At 32.8% G+C, this 23,760-nt stretch overlaps 1 protein-coding gene across 5 annotated transcripts in view; it reads left to right on the forward strand.

The window, feature by feature from the left end:
* The window catches only part of LOC119069955, a 75,480-nt gene that overhangs the window by 17,817 nt on the left and 33,903 nt on the right, over positions 1-23,760 (forward strand). For 4 of the 5 annotated variants that reach the window (XR_005086437.1, XR_005086438.1, XM_037174184.1 and 1 more), the window contains exons 3-4: positions 20,756-20,989; positions 21,377-21,606. Coding sequence is in view for 3 of the 5 variants with exons in the window: in XM_037174184.1 (XP_037030079.1) it covers positions 20,756-20,989; positions 21,377-21,606 (464 nt within the window). In the remaining 2 variants the exon portion in view is untranslated. The remainder of the gene's footprint in view (positions 1-20,755; positions 20,990-21,376; positions 21,607-23,760) is intronic. The other variant, XM_037174186.1, reaches the window with a different exon arrangement.

Genomic DNA, 23,760 nt, shown 5'->3' on the forward strand with positions numbered 1-23,760 from the left:
TATCAGTGTGCTTCATTACCTTTTTCCCTACCGTTTAGTGTGCTCTGGTGAATAAAACAAACACCATAAATTTAAAATAATGAACCACTATTTACACAGCAAAATAACTCCATTACGTGTTCTGTACGGAAAATTACCGCTTTAAAACTAATACGAAATATGTTTGTCGTAAAAAAAAATTAATAGCTCGTAAGACATAATTATACTAATGGCATAGCTTATGACCCATGCCCATGAGTATGTCTTTCTAGAGAGGGTATAAGTAAGCATGCTACCATTTGCCGCTACATAGAGAACGGTGTTGCTATAATGGCTTTCTATTCGACGTAACTGAGTTCCAGAGTTAATGTTACAATTGAATTTTGATGTTATTCATTTTGTGAAGTTTGGTTTTCACTCGATTCCACATCATAGGATCTGCATATAGAGGTTTCAACATTTACATTATAATAAGCAACACTCTTACTTCACTTGATCTAAGTTTTGATACAAAGTCTTTTACTTTATTAGTTTCGTCTTACATTTGGCAATATAAAATCCAATCAGACATACTTGATTGGTCACTCGTTTTTGTCACTGCTGTCGATAACAGATGCAACTGTCAACGAAAGTTACAACTCCATTCTACACTGTAATATTTCAAAAATTGAACATTTTCGTAGATCAACTCTTTCAAAAAAAGTTTACAAAAAAATGATGGAAAGAAAGACCGTCCAAAAGATAATTGAAATCGATTCAAATTTCCCAACTATTCCGCTCTCTGGTCGACAGACCAAAATGTTTCCCACCACAATCATCCATCCCAATTAATTTCAACTTTTAGCTATAGAACGAAAGAAAGTATAAAAATGTTTGCCACACAAATGCTCTGTCAGCAATCCTCACTCTACTCCATATAAATTCGTACGAATTTCTAAATCATTGTCAAACCCAACACACCTGCAATACAACAATGTATTAAATGATTCATAAAAACCTAAACTCATAGGTCGTAAGAATTGTAATTGAAAACGTCCGAATTCGGTCTATATATGTGTCCTGTTCTCAAATTGCTAGTTCATTCGATGCTATATACAATATTATCGAACAACAGTATATTCTAGTTCATACCGCAAAGCGTATCATAGAATCTAATATTAATCAGCAGGAGGCCCTTTTTCTGTGAAAATATAAATTTCCTTTATGCGTACAAACATCAGAGCAGAGTTTATCCTGTTCAGTTGAAATCTATGCACAACACAATGTGGGGACGAACACATACACATCAACACAAATAAATGCATAATGTGCTAATAACAATATAAATAACATCACAAAGGTAAATGATGCCTACGGCTACAATTTAACAAGTTTATTTTCAATTTTATTGCAAAAAAAAATTATTTTATGCGAGTTTTCCCAGGTATAAACGATTCCGAATCCTTTTATTTATAAAATTCATCCTAAAATACAGCTGTCGTATAGCACTTATGTGACAACATATTGTGCAAATTTCTATGAAATAAAATGATATTTCAACGTGAAATAGCTTCATTGTAACCAATATATCGCTGGAGCAATTGTTGTATTAAAAACGATCCGAAATGGGAAACATTATATGAGTGTGTAGTACTTCCCACGTATTCTCTATTTTCTCCCCGGATCTTTGAACTATGGAGCAATTAGAGCGCTTCTCGTTAAAACTTTTGACGAAAATCTGAAGAAAATGATTATTTGATGAGTACCCTCTATGTATGCTTAATATAAACTTTTGTTACGAAAATAGTGTTCTTTACGGTTTTACCTTATACACCATAAGTTAGATCCTTATCGGTTGTTTCACGAAGATGAGTTTTTCCTATGATAATGTGGATACTTTCAATAGTGCAAAAAAGAAATGTTTGAAAAGTTCATAACGGATATTATGAAAAAGTAGATATAATATGGAGAAAGGGGAAAAAAATGTTACTTATAAACTTTATAAGCGGTTTCTTTTGTTGAGTATACACCAGTCGAGTGTATGGAAGAAGAAGAAAAAAAGTAGGGTGGAAAATAAACATTTTCAAGTTTCTTTCTTTTTTCTATAAACACCCTCGCTCACTTTTCTACACGACCGTGATGTTTACTTGTTATATACGTTAACATACAAAACTGATTACTTATTCCAAAATAAAAGTTCTGTAAATGTTTTCTTTGACACGAAATGGGTACTCAATCACACCTTTTATACGAATGCATACATCAAGCCAGGTAATAGGCAACAATATATTATTTCACATAAACGTCTACGGCTATACATTATTATTTCATTTTTTTTCCTTCTACTTCTTCATCTCCTTCACACTGTGTTTGAAATCTATAGTGCGATTTTACATGTTTGGTAATGGGCTGGGTCATAACAAGTATCTCAGATTATATGCCACAAACATCAGGGTCTTATAAAACATTTAATACTTGTTGTTACTCAATACAATATTTCTTCCAATATAACAGATTACAGCAAATTTATTTATTTTGCGCGTTTTCCCTCCACGCACCACACACACACACACAATGAAATCTTTTCAAACAAACGCCGAATTAAGTATAACCGCAATGACATTTTACGTTTCGGATTTTAATAGAAAATCGGCGAAAAGGAGCAAAATATGTATTGAAAACGGGAAAAGAATTTTCTTGACAGTAATGACTGTGCCAATTAATCTGTATTATTAGTGAAACATGGGATTATGGCGGTAAATAGATGGTAACGAAATTAATTGGAAACATTCGAGAGACGGTTAGTCCTTTTATCTTGTTATAATATCAGAATGAAGATAAACAGCGAATAAAATCAACGTCAATGATGATGCGTTGTGTTTTTCTTTTGTTCGCTTCTGGAAATATTATTTTTTGCGGCTCGTTAAGCGTTCTGTTACTTTCGGAATGCGTTTGAAACTCCCTAGGGTTGTAAAGTATGTCTTGTTTTGTGTTTCGTATGTAAAGTCGTCGTGCTCATTGTATCACATTTAGGAGTGATTATTGAGCTCGGCTTCTCCTCCGATCAACAATCATATGTAAGACTGACATTTTTAATATAATTATCTGTTTCACAACTAGCGAGCATGCCTCTGCTACAAAAATAGATAAGTAACAGGAATAGTCTTTCTCTAATTGGTGTTGAAATATCGCCACTTCTTCGCTTATTTCCCAAGATTTCCTAAGAAAAATGTTGTTTCAAACTTATACTAAAGGGCTCTTATTCGCTAAAAAGCATTTTAGCATGCGTTAGGATTATTAGTATTACTTTACTAGGGATGTAAAGTGGTCTTCCCCTCCCTAGGGACAAGTCTTAAAATCACTCGTAAACGTTATACTACATTCGGGAAATAATTTGAAATTTCGTATCACGATCGGGCTGAAGCCCTCGTAAGCTTTTACTCATCTGGATACGAAATATCAAATTACTTCCCTGGTACAGCAATGTACTGTTACATGCTTTTGAGCTCTAAACGAGACTCTAAAACAAATATTTTTGTTTCGCCGAGTAATGTAATAATCCATTTTCAATCCTATAAGAAACAAACTATTTTCGACTGAAACACACGTCGAGAAACCATTTCGCTTGCTCAACTTGCGGTTTCTTTTGTCTTATTTTATAATTCGAATTTAATTGAATTCTATAAAGTTGACTCTAATATGCAGTGATTATACACGTGTGGAGTTTTTACTGAATATATTATTCGCTTCTACGATCCCTATTTATGTCTCTTGAAGTCAGAGAACTTTTAAATCTGATCAAGAAAAACATCCAATGCACTTGGAAAATAAGCACCACCGGTGGGATCGTTTGGTGTGTCCCTGAATTATCTTTTGAGGTCGATAAATTGTGCACAGAGATACATTACACTGTCGACTATCATCTTGCTTAAAATCAAACTGATACCATAAATACAGAAAACTTAAAGTTTCAATTTAGAAATACAGCTTTGCGAATTCGAATTGATAAACATCGTCATGCAGAATGAAGAAAATTAAAAGCAAATATGCGACTGTGAATGCACACATCACATAGATATTATCAAATACAGAAATGCTGTCAACATTACTCGTACAGTCGACATCAATTTTATTATTTTATTTTTATGAATTTCAACTAAATGTTTTAATGTTTTCTCAATTTGTTTCGAAATTTACATACCATTTAATGTGGGATGTAGTGACAACGGAATCGATGATATGATAAGGATGTAACATTGTTTTCTTTTACTTTCAATTGCAAACATGCATTTGCTACTATTTAATCGCTACGGTTCACTAAATTGAACATACCGTAGCAGGTGTCTTATATGTTTTCCGTATCTATTAATTAATCTGAACTTTGAACCTTAAAAATACAGTTGAAAATTACGGAACTAGTCAACATCATGGAACAGCATCTTTACCTGAGAAAAAGATCAATAATTAGTCCTAGTTATGGCTGGATTTTTATAGCATCACTCGACAATTCAAAATCATAAAAATTAATTTTCGCTCTGTTACGAAATATTAAGTTTTCTAACGCATGATAAGTAGACATTTTCTCCATCGTTTGTTAGTGAAAATACTCGGTGAAGTCGTGATATTTCTGTACTGGATAGAGAAATAACTATTCTGCTTTATTAACAAATTTCTTCCTTTACCAGACGTACATAGACTTTAAAAATGTAGGAGGACATTTAAGTTTGAATTTTACAAATATTCAATAACGTAATTGCTGGCGAAAAAACCGAGCTGGTAAAGTCCAATTTCATGAAAGCCACGACAAAACAACTTCGATCGATTTTCTACGTTCGTGCTAATACATGTTAAGTCTGTTAGGTCTGTTAAGTCGAAGTTAAATCTGTGTGAAATCGTGCTATGCAACTTGTAAACTCTCATTAGCTAAGATCGATCACATTTGTATTGTCACCAAACTTAACCTTATCTAATCTGAATATCTGTTAATCTTCGAGAAATTCTTAGAATCATTAAAACTCATGATTAATCCATAGACTGGAACGTTCACAAAAACATTTGCAAAATTTTCACAGAATGATTAAGTGTTTAAAGTAAGAAAAAAAACGAACACGAAAAATTGTTTACCGATGAAATCATTTTTTGCTTATAATTTGTAAAGGAAATGGTGTACCATGTTCATGTAGTATATTATACACATCTGGTAATGAACAACATGGGTAAGGAATCATACGTATTCTCAAAATGAAATATTGAATTATTTTACTGATTTTCAATTTTTCGTAGCTGCGTGGGAGCACAAAAGTTTTATTCTTTATTTAATTTCTTGGCTTTGTCACATTTAAATAAAATGGTAAAAAGAACAAGCAAAATCTTGTCGCACATTTTGCTGTTTTTTTTTGTTGTTGTCTTTAAATTAATTTATTTGCAGGCCATATTTTGTTGATGTTGTGACGTTAACGGAATACCTGCTAGCTGTTTTAGTAAGAAAATTATAATCCAAGTTTTTTCCCTCTCCTTTTTTCATAAAAAATACGAGTAACGCAAAGGAATAACGTTTGGCTGCATCATCAAGTGTGAAATATCGCAACGGAACTATTCAAAAAAGAAGAAGAAAAAAAAACTGAGCGATCGATATAAATGGGGAATATGGCGAAAATCTGCTCATGTAATAGGACGTCATTTATGAATCCTCTAGGTCTTATTTGAGCAACACAATATTTCCCTAAGGGTGCTCAATTTATTTTAAGTGAATGTTTTGCAGGTTAAAGATTGCTCCTTTGTTTGATAGCATCATTCGTGTACTAGACTGAAAGTTTTTTTTTGCTTTTTTACCTTCTTCAAACCACTCAAGTATGAACATTAAGTTAGTTATATAAAAAACGATAAATTTTCGATGTAGAAAATTTATTTTGGTTACTGTGCCAAAATTGAATATTTTCTCTAAAGAAATTGGTAGAGCTTATACGAGATTGGGCAGAGTCCACAGATTAAATAAAGTCGATTAATCGTTGCTACTTTAAAACTTTTTGAAATGGGAAAAGAATGGGAATAAATAGTAGGTATAATGTCGCACCGCATGGGCTGCGGAATGAGTGTGCAATGTGACTAAATAGCAATATTTAGATTCAGAGAAAAATTATCGTTACATGTTTGTCTCTCCAATCGATGGTTACCTGGGGAGCCAATGAGTTTCTAACTCCAACCAAAACTAACTTTTTTTTTACGATGTCAAACTAAAAGTTCTTCTACGAAGGTGACGTATTGACAATTGATAAAGTAGAATTGAAAAAAACAGCTTTGCATTTAAGTCCAATAATAGTGACTAGTCTCATCAATAGCATTGCAAAAAAACATTTTCATAATATGCAAAATTTGCAAGCTTTAGATGCCGCTGTGGCATAAAACGTTGTATGCAACTCGATTCAAAGTGCTTTAATAGGCTCACGATGTGTACACATCTAGAGCTTAATATTGTACTTTGCACCTCGATAGCATAAATTACTATTCTCAACGTAAATGTAAAACTTTCGCCTCAATTATCGATAAAAACATTTTTTTGCTTATCCTCTCCGGAAAGTGAGCATAACATGTATGTTTGCCGCGCACGGAAAGTTTGTGTATCAGGTGGGGTTATTTTGTGTCCATTCGGGAAAGTTCATTCCCTCCCTTAACTCAGTGATGAAAAGTATACTTTCATTGACTTTAAACTTATAAAGAAAAACGTTGCATCAAACTCGGTGATAAATGCTATTTTATGCACACAATGTGTAATGGCACACTAGGCCTACGGCTTCAAGTGACAATCTAGTTAAAAAAGAATTTATCTCTCGTTGGAATAAATAACTATTATACCACCGGGTGGACTAATGCTTCCTTTGGAACACCGTGTGTATTGTCACACTCGGCCTCCTCTACACATCTTCACATAAATAACTATTCCCTTATTTGACCAGTGCGAAAATATCTTCTGAAAAAGAAATTTAATCTCTACGAAATCTAGATTGACAAAGTGATAAAACTCGAATAAAATTCAACTTTATCAACGTCTACCTCTACCCACCCACATATACTTCAAATATATAACCCAACGTCTCTTCTGGCCTTTTGTTTTAATTCAAATAACGACACTTAATCAATGAACTTCACACTCACCTCGTACAACATAAATAAATTGTAAAGGTTTTTGATAAAAGTAAACTGTTTTTTAATATTTAAACTTGACGAGGATATTGTTCACATCTATCGTCCGTATATATTTAATGTATTTATGTGTGTGCTAGTGTTCCATTCAACATGATGATAAACAAACAAAATAGGTTACAGTTTAAACTATACGAGGGAATGTTATTCCTCTGCTGGGAACTTTTTTCATTGTTTTATCTTTTATTTATGAATATCTGTGCCCCCAAACGTCTACACAACATAATACAACACACAGTACACACACGCATATTCAATCCCAACATCAACTTATATGTTTTTGGAAAACACACACATCCTTTTTTTACTTTTCGCAATAAATGATCCTACCCGATTGTAAAAAAAGGTTATCTGTAACACTCTTCTGTTTACGATTTTCCAGCATTCTAATATGTACGGTAGTTCGGTACACACGTATTCTATGTGTGACGACGAAATAGGATAAAAAAAGGTTGGTTTATGTTGAGGGTGACAGATGTTTTACAATGAAAGAGAGGTGTATTATTAAAATGAAAATCATATAATACAATGGATGAAATTATAATCATTTTCTTTGAACTTTAAATTTGACAAATTGTATTATAGGAAATAGACATTTTATCATTTAACTCAGTTCCAATTGTTTGCCTGTTTCAGAATAAATTTCTGGATAAATTTATGAATGAATGAATGAATGGATGATATGGCATACATTCGGTATGAAAAGATTTATAATTCGATTTATTTACGGGTGGGGAATGACAATTTGTATTTAGAAATTTATCGAATTAAACTGTTAATTTGACCAACAGTATGCACCTTTAACTCCCGTTTTGACAAATTTATACGAAATTCGTTACGTACAATTCTTATGAATGTAAATAATTCAAGCGAAAACAAATCTAGTTGCAAAAGTGCTAATAACAGTGCAAAATGGATAAGGTTACATTTGTACCCTCGATATTTTTCGATAACATTTTCTGTCATGTCGTGAGATATTCTCGAAATTCGTTTGGCAAATTCAATCTTGCTCAACCCATAACGACAAATATGCATGGAAACCGAAACTATACAAACAGTGTCCCACGACCGGTATATAATTGGTATATAATTGAAATCTAAGCCTTTCATGTCACTATTAGTAACCATGGAACAACAACGTATTCGTACGTCGCGAAATGAATAATTCTCTGAACAAAGTCATTGGATGGACTTCATCTACTTAGATGGATTTATCCAAATCTGCAATGCTTTTAAAATAACGAAACTTCATTCGCTTACGGTGTGCGGTTGCAACTGGGGACGCTCGTCCATTAAAATGACACGAATGCTCTTATAAACCAAATGCAGTTGTCTGACTTCTACCTCTAATCAACCAGCATCAATGGTAATTGTATTTTAACATTCCTTTGCTTTGATACAGAGTCTGTTTTAATCCAACCAGGTCAACGATGCTTATTTGAAATTCGAAGTAATGTTGAAGTAGCAATCAGGTCATAGCTGCTGGAAAAATATAACCCCGTTCGTCCTATAGGAAAAAATTGCCTTTAGTGGGCTAGTTACAAATTCACAAAGAATTTTCTGGCGCTGTTTAAATTCAAATTTGATCTATGTTATGGGACGGTTGGAATGGCGGAAGTTCTTACTAAAAGCTTTCCGTTGCAAAACAACAACAGCTATTGTTGCAAAAGGTTTTGTCCGTTCTATTAGCAAGTTTATTTGTCGAGGGTAAACATTTCCTTTGTGTAAATAACCGGTTTAGGTTTCATCAGTCGGAGGGGGTGGTATGAAGTAATAATTTCGATGCTGCCAATTGATAATTTTTCGGAAACATGTAAAAGCAGATGGTTATAAGATTGAAATTATAAAATCAAAAAAAGATTCCCTTTCGTGCATATATACATTTCAAAAAATATAGAAAATGTGAACGTAAAAAAAAGGAATTCTTCAAATAACATTCATCGTCAAAATTCAAAAACAACAAAGGGTTGTCCGGAAAACTATACATTCGAAATTTTAATTAAATTTCGCATGATATGGGATACATGTAATACGTCAACATCATTCACATATTACATTTTTATTTAATCAAATTCTTATGGGAACGTAACACATGTGCAATACTTCCTTTTCCTAAAAAAAGTAATTGCTGAGGGCATTAGGCATTACATAAAATAGAAACTGCTTAATACGAAACATTATAAACGAGAAAATCTTCAACAACTCTTGTACACCGAATCATGTTTTGCTTTGAACCATTTTGGGCTATAAATAAAAGTAGAAAAAAAATATCAAAACTTAAGTGCTATATGAGCAACTCTCTCTCTCTCTCTCTCCGTATGAACAAAAATTGTTAATTTTGTTGTGGAAATTTCTTAACAGTCTCATAGGTGATTTTACAGAAAACTGCTGTGCATAGTTTTATGTGTATTCAGACTGCAAGTGCATTGCTGTGTGTACACATATAAATATATATATTAAGCTATTATAATTACTAGAAATTAACTATTCCATGTAGCTTGTTTAATACCATAATCCCCAGACAGACAAAAAGAATCGATTTTTGAGTTCATACAAGTTGCAAGTATTTAACTGCTAAATACTTTGAATAGTTTATGTATGCATAGAGACATTTTTCCTGTTCCTCTTAATGCTGAACGATTAAATCTGACGCTAAATTGCTTAAGGATAAATGTGGTACCTATATGGAATTAAGGTGTTATTTATACTTGTTGAACCTCATTATTTGGCTGGAATGGATTTTAATGAAAGGATAGTAAGTATGCGGAGTAAGCAAGGTAAATCTTATTGAAATTTAGAGCGATAGATGTGATCAATAACATATTGGAATCACTAAACGAATTATACTTATAGGTTAGGTCATATATTTACGAAAAGGGAAGGCTTTTGCTATCAGCGGAACTATACAATTCTACAAAGAATATTAGTAGGGTGGTGGCTTCCAAACTTTTGATTAAATTTAATTGGTTACAATAGCAGTACTTTACTGATAATAGCCTATCACAAGCGACAGAAAATTAATTTTACAGTAAATGCAAATGTAAGAATGAGGTAAATTCAAAAAAAAAAGTTTACTTTTAAGTGGTAAACGATTAGCGAATATATTTATTATTCGTATGATTTCACGCTATTTTCAAACGTAACAATTTTCGAAAAGGCAGCACACACGTTATACATTTTCCTTAGATCCACGCAAACTTTCCGATCACGCAATCCGTTTTGGTTGTGACAATGCTCAAATGGTTATTTCGTAAACAGTAAACACACTTCATAAGTTAGTGTACTGTACATCATTTCTGTTTTTTCTTTCCTTTTTTTATTTTGACTGCAATTTAGAAGAAACTATTACAAGTTCAGGGGAAGGTTAAAATAGTTTCTGGTTTCTGAACTTAAAACACTTAAAGGTCATAGAACTGAGCGAGTTAATAGCAATAGCGAGTTCAAAACAGTTACAATTGAATTGGTAAACTGTCAAACGAGGTTTTAACCTTTTCAAACCGTGTTCAATACGAGCTACTACTGTTTTACTGTTCATCAAGACTCAGCAGCTTGTATGTCTTTCGTATACTGTACCAGACACGTTTGGTGTTTTGGATTATTTTTATGCGTATACGAGCGATAATACAGATTTTTAATTGGTTAGGTTTCATGTTCAGCATTCTTGTTATTGTGTCTTGTCAGTAAATTTGTTGTGCCACCACTATAATTTTGGAGTTATGAAATACCATTTGGCATCAGTTCTTATCAATTTCTCGACTTTTTATGCCATCGGTTTCGCAATTAACTCACTCTTTGCCCGCTCCAGAATCTCAATCTCTACATTACACATTAATTGGCAATAAAGTCATTGTTTGTATACGATACAATGACGGGACTGTGATGTTTTTAAGAAATCGTGTGCTCTATATGAGCAATTTATTTTGATTTAATATTATTCAATCTTATTCTAGGCTCTTTCATTCTCTTCCACCATGAATTTTATGTGCTGAACTCGACCTTAAATCGTAAACCCTAAACAGTTTTCCTCATAACCTTGATGTATGCCAAGACAGATTTACATATTAATCAAATAAAAATTCTTGACTCTAATACGCTCACGTTCGCTGTGTTAAAGTATCGTATATACAACGGAACGGAGAAAAACAGTTTTGACAAGTACGATGCCGAAGAGTGAATCATATATTTCCTTCTGGGTTTTTATCGTAACACTTTACTTCAATCCACAAGATATCATTGCCTTTCCATTCACACATCACTTTTGTTTTCTCTCTGGAAAGCAGCTCAATGTAGTTTCCACACGGAAACTAAATCTAGAAAATTATAACATTGAAAAGGATTCACATTTATTGTTACGTCTTCCACACGATATTGCTAACGTGACCGGAATAATTAAAATCGGAAATGTGGTGTGAATTTGTGCCCGGAACATAAAAGTTAATTAAGATTGTAATAATATAAAATATTTTGCAATTATCTTAAAGAAGTGCCTTACTTAACGATAAATGACATTGGTTTTGATGCATTTTAACATAAAGAAAATTTATAATGCGGGAGACGTTCAAGGGAGAATGTTAAAATGATTTACAGAAGAAACGACAAATTTTTATTTCAATTTTTTTGTACTCTTCCCTGCTATTCAACAAAAAAAAATTTATTGTTGAATAGATTCACCCCTTGTTTCCTGTGGGTTTCAAAATGCGTTATGTTTTTTTTTCTTTACTTGATGTATATGTGTGTGTTAACATTCCTAGCAAGTTGATTGAAGGAAAAATAAAGTTGGCTTAGGGGTTAAATCAAGAAAAATAAAAGATGAAGCGTTGCGTCATAACTTACAGCATTAGTCCCAAGGGGTGTGTCAGTAATCCTCAAGAAAAGGAATAGGAAATTGGAAGAAATTTTCGTTACTGTTGTAACGTACCCATATAGTGTTCACTGTTGGAAAATAAAAAGAATCGATTTGGGTTTGCGGTTATAATTAAACGTTTTATGTTGTTGGGGTTTTCTCTACACAAACGTTCCAGAATCAGTAAAATTATGTAACGAAAATGCTTTGATTTGCTGTAGATTTTGATTGCTTAGGAAGATGTGTACTTTGGTATTTGAGTAAACAAACAAAATCTGTGTTTTCGTTCGAAAAGAAGACAGAAAAAAAGAGGAATGTTAACTCAACAAGCTCTCTGGAAATAATTATTTATTTGTGAATATGAGCTCATCTCAGCCTATAGGCGTATTTTATTTGATTTTTACAAGAGATTGTATGCTTGTTGATCGTCATGTTACTTGTTCCTACGATTAATTTTAACAAATTGTTGTGCTTCTTGTAGAAAAACAGAATTGTAGAGAAAGTCAATGTTTTTGTATGAGTTTTACGGGTTAGGGTGATGCTTTAGTATTATTATATTGTTGCAAGTTTAACATTTCCGTTCTGATTAAGGTGTAGTTTGTACATACAATCAGATATGGTTCCACGTGCATTTCTTTATCTATACGGCAAACCCATATAATATATAAATGTTATAATGTTCAAGTGTCACCAAATATCTTCATTTTGACAAATGTACTGGACTAATTTTTGGAAAAACCTGAAATTTTCCAAGTTTTCCTACATTTGTCCAAATTTTCCCAAAAACTTTTTGGGAAAATTAAAGAAATCTTGGAAATCGTGGTTTCCCGAAAATAGTTCGTGTTCTTGTACCAATTTGCTTCCCCTACGATGTAAGCTAATTTGGTAGAGAAAGACGCTAATATAGATAGACCCTCAAAGTCAGAAGAGCGAGGTGCCAGAAAACACCAATTTTTTGTTAATGTAACAATATGGATATTTTGTCTGCAAAAGCCTTTTGATATTGGAAAGCAGCAGCAGTTACCAGTTTCTCTTTTCACATTTGACATCAACCATTTCAATCATTTGCATTCGATCATAAAATCTTCGCTTTAATACAACTATCACGAACCGTTCGTTTGCCCTTATCCGGCATTAATTAATTTATGACTTGTCTATTTCATGTCCAACGTTCTTTTACGTTTTTAATATTGTCGATAATCCAATTACCACTTGAACACACTTTTCTCGAGCAAAATACATCGAGTGAATATTATATGCAACTGATTAGTTTTGTCGATAAAATGAAATTCACCATTCTCATATCTATCAATGCATCTATACTATCTGATTACTGAATGTTTGGACTTGGCATCTGTCATGCACAAGTAGGTTTATGTTCGTAAACGGGATTATAATGACTTATCATCTATTATAAATTATAAACTCTCAATGCAAATTACAATGCTGTGCCTCGTATTACACACATCTATCCATATAATATTGTATAAAGTCGGCATCACTATATAGAGTTTATATGGCAAACGAATTGCACTGTTCCATAATTTGATGGTTTATATTCATATTCGATATTACTATAGCAACCGGGCACAACCACTCGTATGAAATAATGTTTAAATAAACATTAATAGATAATAACGTTCGAAAGGTTTTTCGGTATATCGGTATGCAAATGAGAAGGTATCACATTTATCGATATTTAAAATCGCTTTTTATTTAATGAAAATAAAAATAAAGTAAAATGAAATGATAATTCTTGTGATAAAGTAAATGGTTTTCCTCTACTTCCAAGTCTAAGATTGTTTATATATCATGGCAAGTTAATATTCCGAATATAATAAAAAAGAGCATAAAAAATAAAATACGATAGTATATCGTGATGGGTGGTTTTCAAACGGTTGTCTTTAGTCGTTTGTTTTCTTTTTATTATTATGATTATTATTACATTCGAAGAAAGAAAAAACGAACGAACATTTTCCTTTACCCTTTATGACATTAAATTATTTTCGAAAAGACATAGTTAATCGCATAGCAACTTCAAAGGCGTGCAGGGTACACCGATACACTCACCATTCAGCAATAGCATCACACTGGCTATTCGCATTTTTATACCGTACAACACCTATTTGTCAAAGACCCATAGAACTTGATGACATATTTTTGGCCGAGACAAACTTTAAATCATTTTTTTTACCATGAAGCCATGATGGCTCATTTTTGTGCAGATATAAGAAAATATGGAAGACAACATTTGCACAAACATGAACCATCACTCAGGCTTCATGGTAAAACATAGATTTGAAGAGTGTCTCAGCCAAAAATATGTCACTAAGTTCTATGATACTTTAAATTGAATTTATTCTCGTTGAAAGTAAGAATTGTCTGAATTGTTTGCCGTCTTCATCTTCACTAATAGTCAACGATGACATATTTCAACCACAGTGCGTCCACTTTTAATACTCAGCCAAGAACTACTAGAGTCTAAGATTCTTTTTCTCAGTTTTGAACTGACGTCCCATAAGTCGACGAAAATAGTTCTCATATTATTAAGATTCCGATCTGAATGCTGAATTTAAAGCTACAAAAATACATAGGAAAATTTTACTAAGAGCTCGTATATATCAGTCGATGGACCATTGAAAGGTGAAATATGCCGCAAGGGTTGTATCAGCTTTTAGCTTATATCGCTCGAGGTGGTACTATCACTATCCGTTAGCAAAAACTTTGCTCAAGAAATTTCTTCCATATTTTTTTTACAAGTGGCTGTAAGTGACATGCGGTTTTATACCTTCAAGCCGAGGCTATAGCTTTAACATCCAATTATAAAAGAGATACATAAAATATGTGATATAAACACCTGCGAAAACTTTTTAACGGCAACTATTTTATGACTAAAACTTTTGCTGACAGCACTGCGACCTGCTCACATTCCCATTTTTACGAGATATTTTTTTCCCGCTGATTTAAAGAATAAAACAAAAGACAAAATTTCAATAATTTTTCTTTCTCAACGATTGCGCATTTATTCAAGAACAACAAAAAAAAGAAGAAACTGATCCGAAGAGCAAACGTCTCGATAAATCATTAACGTTTTTCCTTATATATTCATTTTAAAACATTGTTTATTAGACGGATGCACACACAAGGCAAATTAGCATCCCCATGTAATATTACATTCAACAGAACATGTTTACTCGTACGTTAAATGGAATACACACAATCACAAAACTTTTAAGCTAATTTTCGCTAACATAAAATAAACAAAGCTAAGTCTTTTAAATCCCAAAAACCAACCAAAACCTTTATTACAAACAAACATGCAAAAGCAACAAAAAAAAGAACATTATAAACATGTCATACTGCTAATAGGTAGGTCGGTCGGTGTGGTTTTTTTATTATAAAAACAGATGAATGAACAACCTGGTCTGTATTAAATTTCAGCAGATGTCAGATGTTATTGTTCAGTGAGCAATTACTGAATTAATTAGTTTTCAAAGAGTGAAGCTTTTGATGAAACGACATGTACAATGCACATTATGAATTTGAATTTTATAAAGTGAGCGTATTTTATTACATGTTTTTATGTATGAAGCGGTCCATAGATGGTTCCATTAATAAGCAGCGTTTTTTTCTCATTCTTTTTGTAAAATACGAAGTTCAGCAATGATGGCTAGACATAACGAAAGCTTTTTATTATAAATATGGATCGAGTACACAATTTTTAATTTCTCATATTTATGTATTGTGTACGTAAAACCACTAAATCACGAAAAAGTGCTGTGACTTTGAGACGAGTGCGGTGGGATGGATTATTATGTTTGAATTCATGAATATAGTTTTTATTACAAAAACATTTTTATGGTTGGGTTTTCGGTTGAGTTTTATAGTATAACATTTCAACGTGAAAAACTAGCGTAAAAAAGTAATTCGTTCAGATAAAATCATGACTAACAATTACCCTTGCATAAACTGTTTGATTAATGGTGTTGGCAAACTCTTTCGTTCAGTTCAGTGACCAATGAAGCGAAAGAAGTAGCTATTTTTATACCGAGGGTAGAAAACAGGAAATTCCGACAAAAGCAAAGTTTGCGGCCGAGGGAGTTCAGTAAATTGCCCGAGTTTGAATTTCCAATTTTTCCTTGTGGTGAACACAGCGCTTTTCATGTGAGTGTGGTGCAGGCCTATTTTTAGGAGATGAAAGCCTTGAAATGCACAAAAATCCCCTTTTCTTTTCAACGAAACGAGAACATCGATTTGTTTTAACATTTTCCAAAACAAAAACAAGGTGACAATTTAAGAGAGAAAAATTCTATTTTCTCCCCACTGTAGAGAAAATACATATTTTCTCACTAGAAATGCTATTTCCTCTGACTCTCACACTTTCTTCCATAAGAATTCATATAAACACAATGATGCCATTATGGAATAATTCCATGTCCAGTCCATGGATGAAAGAGTGAGAGAAAATATTGGAAAATTGAGACTGTGGTTCGGTATTATCTATGGGCTAGACCAATAGTCAATAAAACGCCGTTTCTCATGGCCTTTTGAATAGAGAAAATAAGGTTATTCACACCACACACATGCAAAGTATTTGACAACTTTATGGCACTTTTTCAAAGTTAAGATAAGCTAATCAATAATTGCGAGCAATGGAGACATCATCATTGGACGAAAAAGCTTATATAGGCAGCTACATCCACTTCAGTTAAGCATTTTGTCGTTAAATTTACTTGTCGTTGTTTTTTTGCTAAGTCACATCACTCATTATAAGAATGTATAATACATATATACCTCCTGAGGTGTCTCGTGGTACAATTTAATTTTCATGAATATTAATGACAAATCATAAATAGCAAACCAGCATGTCATTGCATTCATTTAATGCTTAAACTCAACAGGACAGGACTCGAAACAACATTATATCGATTTGTTGAGAATCAAATTTCAGTTATTTGTATTTACATTCGAAAATCCTTTTCATTGCAAATCGCTCAAATAAATTCCCATCGACACGCGAATATGGGTGCTATATGCAAAGATACGATTGGTCAATGTAATTGTCAATTGGTATGTTAATAAAAAAAACGAAATGTGACAAGGGTGATGGACCTGATTTTGTCGAGAAAAAAAATGTAAATACTCCAATATAACGGTGTTGAATGGGAGCTATATCGACCGGGTAGCAGCTACTATATTCGATTCGATTTTTTGTGTTTGGATATAACTTTTTAATTAATTATATTTAAAAGCGATAACCTTTTGGGGTGTGTCTGTGCCCCAGAAAATTACCCATACCGATCAACAATCAGTTCTTGCCGCGTTCGGGCTCGCTGTATATGTATATATATTTAGTAGATATTAATGAATTTTTCTTTCTATAAAATAAATAAATGTTTTTTACGTTTGAAAATCGATTTGCGAAATTTAGTTCACTCTTCAGTTGGAATTTCTTTTATTCGTCGACGTTAATTCCAGAATTTAAAAAAAAAAACATTAAAAATGGGAAATGAATGTACAATTGTTTTGTCGTGATTTACCATGTACACCGGGTATGAGAGTATAACGTGTTATAAATTCTGCAAAAGTAAATCAGTTAAGGTTGTTCTTTAACTTCATTTGATATGGTATGATAAGCATGAAAGCAAACATTATACCAGGCAGCATAGAAATTATTTCTGGTCGTTAATCTGTTTGTTGTTATTGTTATTTGTGTATGGATACATATATATAAGTCTGACCTTTCCTACCGTTTTGCGATTTATATTGAAAAAGCGTTTCTTTTACCAGTAGCTGGAAAACATTATTAAGGCACCGAGGATTTTAGTTGTGGCGTGAAATAGTAATTTATGCAACTAGTTGCGAAAAGTGGTAGTTTTAGTCACTAGATGTGATGTTATGAGCTAAGCGAGTTTGATAACCACACCGTGTGACAAAAACTACCACTTTTCGCAACGTGTTGCATACAACGTTTTCTGCAACAAGCTGCGAAAAATCAACTTTTGAAATGCAAATTTGCATAACTTAAATCTACTTTTAACATACATTCTACTGTATGAACGAAATATGGTATGAACGATCAAGTAGACTGCATTTATATACGCTTCAAAAATTGGTTCACTGCGATTATATATCTCAATAGCCGAATGGTTAGAGGTGTTGCTCGATAAGAATTGGGTTTTGATGTCGGTGGTTCGAAATTTGGTCAGGGCAGAATTTTTATTTACGGTTAATGGTTCAGATGTTCAGAAGGAGTGATGAAAATTAAATCAATTTCACCACTAGTGACGAAAAGCATATATGAAAATCCATTTCACCACTAGAGTGGTGAAAAGTAAAACATAGAAAACCAGAGAAAAAAAGACCATTCGATCAACACCCAAATCACCATGAAAAAGTTCAGTTTTCGTAGCGCAGTTGCAGAAAGTTTATATCAATTTTATGGCTGCCAAATGTCCAGCCGCGTAATGCTTTCGAATGCATTTTATAATGCAAAAGTTTATAACAATTTTAATTAGATTTTTTTTCTGCGGTGTTTGACACATTCAGCCTCGCATTTTTAACTGGGAATTAATGAACTGGGAATTGTACAATTTGGGAATGTTGGCATTGAAGCGCTTTTTATTTGTAATAGCTCACTCTGGCAGAAGAAAACTGAAATTGAGATAAAATTATTAAAACTGCGGTTTGCAAGCAGCTACGGATAGAATAACATTTTATGGATAACTGTATGGGATGGTCTAAATTTAAATTTTCGGCTTAGGAGCTTTATTACCGGTATGTGTGAGGTTATGGTAGGCTATTATGCTTTCTTGAGTCCGAGTAGCACGGTGATTCTACATATATAAAGTTTTTAAAAGTTTAATAAGTAGTCGCTAAGTCTAATGAAAGCGACGAATTCTTTGCAAGATATTAGTCTCAATCGATGTTGGCGTAAAAAAATAACTTAAACCCAATTACCAGCTCAACGCCTAACAAAATATGTGTAGAGGTTGCGGAAAACGGAGCTAATTCAAACATAATAACAAATGTTGCTACCAATTAGGAAAGCAGGAAATTTATGAAAATCAATTCAGTGATAGGTGTATCGCGTACCCGGTTCGTATAGTGTTTTACATTGTTAACATTTATTCGATTGCTACTCGAACCGGTAATTTGTATAACATTTGATGCAAATATTTACATAAACGATCGGAAAAGTGGTTAAATAATCGAAGCTGGATTGTTTTTCGTTCAGAATCTATATGCGAAAGATTATGTGACTGTTACCGACGTAATGCATGTGAAACACACTGTTGTGGAAATCCAATGTTTAGGTTTTTACAGGGCTCATGTAGAATTTTTACTCCGAAAACAATTCAACTCAACTTAATATTTCAACGAAATTGTTATTTATACAAACGAGGCATTAGATGTGAAGATTGTCACTCGAGGCCGTAGGCTCATAATAAAGGCAATAAAGGCAACGGAAAATCCTACTTTTCGTCACTTGTTGCGAAAATATATATTAATGAACGCTATCAACGCACTTCAAGCATGAGTGGTGCTCTAAATAGAGTACTGAAACTGGACAGTACATCAAACAAATTTTGGCACTGTAAAAAAATTTGGAAACATTTTTCATACAAAATAGTACTCTATTTGACATCTGTCACTCGAAGCACTTTTGCTTAATGTGCGTTGACGCTATGCTTCTTTTGTCGTTTTCTGTCGTTTTTATGCATGATAATTACTAAATATGTTCTGTATAACAGGTTCATAATCTGTGTGTTTTATTTATAAAATTGAACTCAATTGCTTTCCGAAATGTTTTCTAGCTTTTCACGCCGCTTTTACTATTATTTATTGCCAAATTTTTTCCATTTTTTCTTTTTATATTTTTTTTTATATTTTTGACGAAATAAAAGCAAACACAGAAAATTATGAGCAAGATTATTGAGAATTATATTTACTAAAATTACTGAAAATTACCTAAATTACCTTCGGTAAATTTCGACAATTGTAGTCAATAAAATTTCCAATAATAGGCCCTAAAAATTATGCGAAATGCATTCTTCTATTGACTATATTAATACTAATAATACCCCCAGGAAAAGTCCATTGCTCATTTCGCTCCCTATGTTCAAAGGTATCCAAGTTCTATCCACCACTAAACAACCCCTCGCCATTCGGTTTTCTCTCTTTTTTTGTATAAGGAGAATCACGTCAATGTCAATAAATTCGTAATGTGTCTTTTATCAGATTGAAATATGTTTCCGTATTTACTGTAACATGTTATTTACCACCGCCTTCTCATTAATGTGTCGCAACGAGGTAATTAGGTATTTAAGTAGAATGCAACAAAGTACAGAATTAAATTATTTATTTTCGTTTCAACTGGGTGAAAGAGTAAGTCTGCCAACGGTTAGGAGTAGAATAGCATTAGTAAACAGTCAGTATTCGTATCTTTTCTATTAGTTTCTCTTCGGTTTCCCCATGTGTTATTTTATTATGTATGTTACAGAAAGAAGTTTTAACGAAATATTTCTAGTAAATGAAAACGATGTGAATTAGAGTATTTATAAAAAGAAAGTTTTTTTTTGTTTGATGTTAAAATTCGTTATATGTATGGAACTGGAACAAACATATTGCAACCATAATCCCACATTGACACATATATGTAGAGAGACAGTTCAACTACCATAAGTTTCATTATAAATACAACATAGATATAAAGAACTATTTCTAATGTATTCCCTTCTTATATACTTGCAGGATGGTCAACGGGGACATTTAGAAGGACTAGCGTCTGTATATTGTGAACTATTAATGGCTCCCTTCGGTGATGTACTTAATGCTTTGGAAAATGCAAGGCAAGCTGCGTGGGTGGAAAGAAGTCCACAAAATAGGTCTGGTGTTTGTACTAACAGGGGTCATCGTGGTAGTTCAGCACAGGGAGGTTTGCCAAATAGTCATAGTCAGCCAATATACGTGCCAGGAAAATATTCGGTGAGAACATTTAGTGTTTTCTGTTGCTATTTTTCTTTCTTTCTTTCATTTTCTTCTTCCGTTACATTTTACTTTTTCTACATTGCCTCTCGGTTCGATTTATATTTTTGGTTATAGACGTTATTGCTGTAACAGGGGGTTTTTGCTTTTGCAAAATGTTATTTAGATTTAGTTAAATTGTCCCGATGTTATTTCATTCTAACGTTTATTATCGTATCCACATGCGACAATGTTATAGTGAAATAGCATAAACGCTTTAATGTATTTGTTTTGTGTTTGTATTCGGTGTTCCACATATTTCTATAAACCGTTCTATAAATCTAAAGGATAAAAAAATATCGAAACTTTGTGTCAACTATTACAACATAGACATTTATGTATTTGCAGCCATCAAGTTGTCTTTCCGATAAGGAGGAAGACGAAATTTATGGTTTCGGATATGGTGTTTTTGCGCCTAGGGTTGCGCGAGGCATTGTTCAACCAACGCCGAACGTTCAACCGAATCAACAGCACCACCAACAACAACAACAACAACAACTTCAACCTAACCAACAACAACAACAACAACAACAACATTCCACAAATAATGTAGTACCTGCTGGTGCTGGACAGCAAAGGTAGATTATATGCTGTTAATGAACACTTTATATTAATACGTATACTTGAACCGAGTGCTGATTCAGTTGATTCGGTATTTAAGTGAAACAAAAAATTAAAACGTAATTTCAATGCATGAGACAAAATAACAACGGTTTTAATTTTGAATTAGTTATTTATGATGGGTTTAAACTTTTCATAGCATTTTATCCAGTAATTTCCATTTACGCATAAATATTCATGGATCACAAAATAAAAAAAAAACGAAAAAATTAATCGAAAAATGGTACTGATGCATCGTAAAGTACATACCAGCTATTACGCGTACATGCATTTTTTTAGTTAAACGTTCGATGCATTCGTTTCCTGAATTTTACATCAGCAATACATATATGTGGCTGGTAAAAAAAGAAGCACAAGTCGGACGGTGAAAACTCTTTTACAATGTAAAGTCCACATATCAAGAGAGCTTAAAGTATTTGAATTTGTAGGAGATACAATCGAAATGTATCGTTCTGCCAATATATTTTAGAACAGTTTCTCGAATTGAGACTTTTTTAAGAATGTCAGACCAAAAACCTCCTGCAAGCGTGAAATGTAAAAAATAATTCGGATTTTATGACTTTTACACTGAGTTCAACATTTCAAAATTTTCCAGCAAGCAATGCTCGTGAAATAGGTGAAATTATCCACCAACTATAATGTCACGCTTGTGGAAAATAGTATAGAGTTAGAATGATTCGGATATTCTTATAGTCTCATTCAAATTACAGCTTTGAAAGTGAGATATTAAATCAAGCAGACATTTTTCAGATATTCACTATAGACTTTGCTCTAAAGAATAATAATTTACATCAATTAAAAATAAATTATTTATGCTTCACACGGTCTATTGTTAGTTTCTGCATTTTACATAAGTTCTTTATTATCTGTTGTAAACGGTATATTTTAGGCAGGTTGTAGTCCGAACGAAGTATGCGAAATTGTCTAAAATCAACTGTCCACATCAGATACAACTTTTCATGCAAATGTACCAAATTACGAGAAAAATTCTGTAATTTTGTCCCGTTGAAGAAAGTAGTTTTTCATGCAATCGAGGTGCAAACAATGTTTTATCTCTGTGCATCTATAGTTTGCAAATTTTGCATATTATAATGTTGAGACTCTAAAACAATCGAAAAAAAATATTTTCAATGACGATGACCTCACAGTTTATCATAATTAGTATCACATTTCGGATATCCTTGAACTCAAGAAGAGTGCATATAAATCGTTTTATACTGGAATACACCATCCATTATAGTTACACTAGCACCAACTTTCGCTCTACGGACGCTAGTTTTCGACCCATTAAAACGATTTATTTATGAAGAACGTTACACTTCCTCATTCCCACTTATGGTGCGAAGTGAAATCGTAATGTTACAACCGGCACTGTAATAAACCTTATAGTCCAATGGTACTTATTCTTGTGGTTCTAACATAAGAGGGAGAAAGAAATAGACAAATTCGTGTTCCACATATTTTTATTTCGTTTCATTTACACAGAAATTGATTGGCACTAATAAATTTATATGCCAAATTACCCTGTCATTTTCCCTTATTTATCTACTTTGCCGATAATTCGGTCTACTCCACCAATATATTTTTCTTCTTGACCGACCTTTTGGCCTCATTTACCGACGGTTTGATCTGATTTTAGATAAATTTATTTCCTATTTGCCTTCTATTCCATCTAACTGAAATAAAGACTGTGCTTCCATTTCCTCTAGTTGTTTCCCCCTCGGACGAACGTTATATCTCTCCGCCAGCTTATAATAAAACTTCATATATGACATAAACATCCTACATCATTTTTATTTGGCTTCACTAAATTACCTGACCGTAACTTCACCCCAAATTGGATCTTAAATATCGCAAGAGTTTATTTCTTATTTCTCTCTCGTAAAGTAGATTGATTACATCGAAAATTGGTACCATAATGTCAGAAAAATGAGGTTTATAACTTCTGACAAGAAAAAAAACAGAAGAAACAACCATCCGATTCAGTTGTTGTCTCTGCGTATCAAGTAATTCATGTAATACCCAATTTTCACACTGAATCTTTGGCGAATAATTTTTTATTACTTCTGTGTCAATAATCTCTGTATGACTTCAGTTTTGTTTTTTTGTTT

The sequence above is a fragment of the Bradysia coprophila genome (genome assembly GCF_014529535.1).
Source record: "Bradysia coprophila strain Holo2 chromosome X unlocalized genomic scaffold, BU_Bcop_v1 contig_416, whole genome shotgun sequence".
Lineage (NCBI taxonomy): Eukaryota > Metazoa > Arthropoda > Insecta > Diptera > Sciaridae > Bradysia > Bradysia coprophila.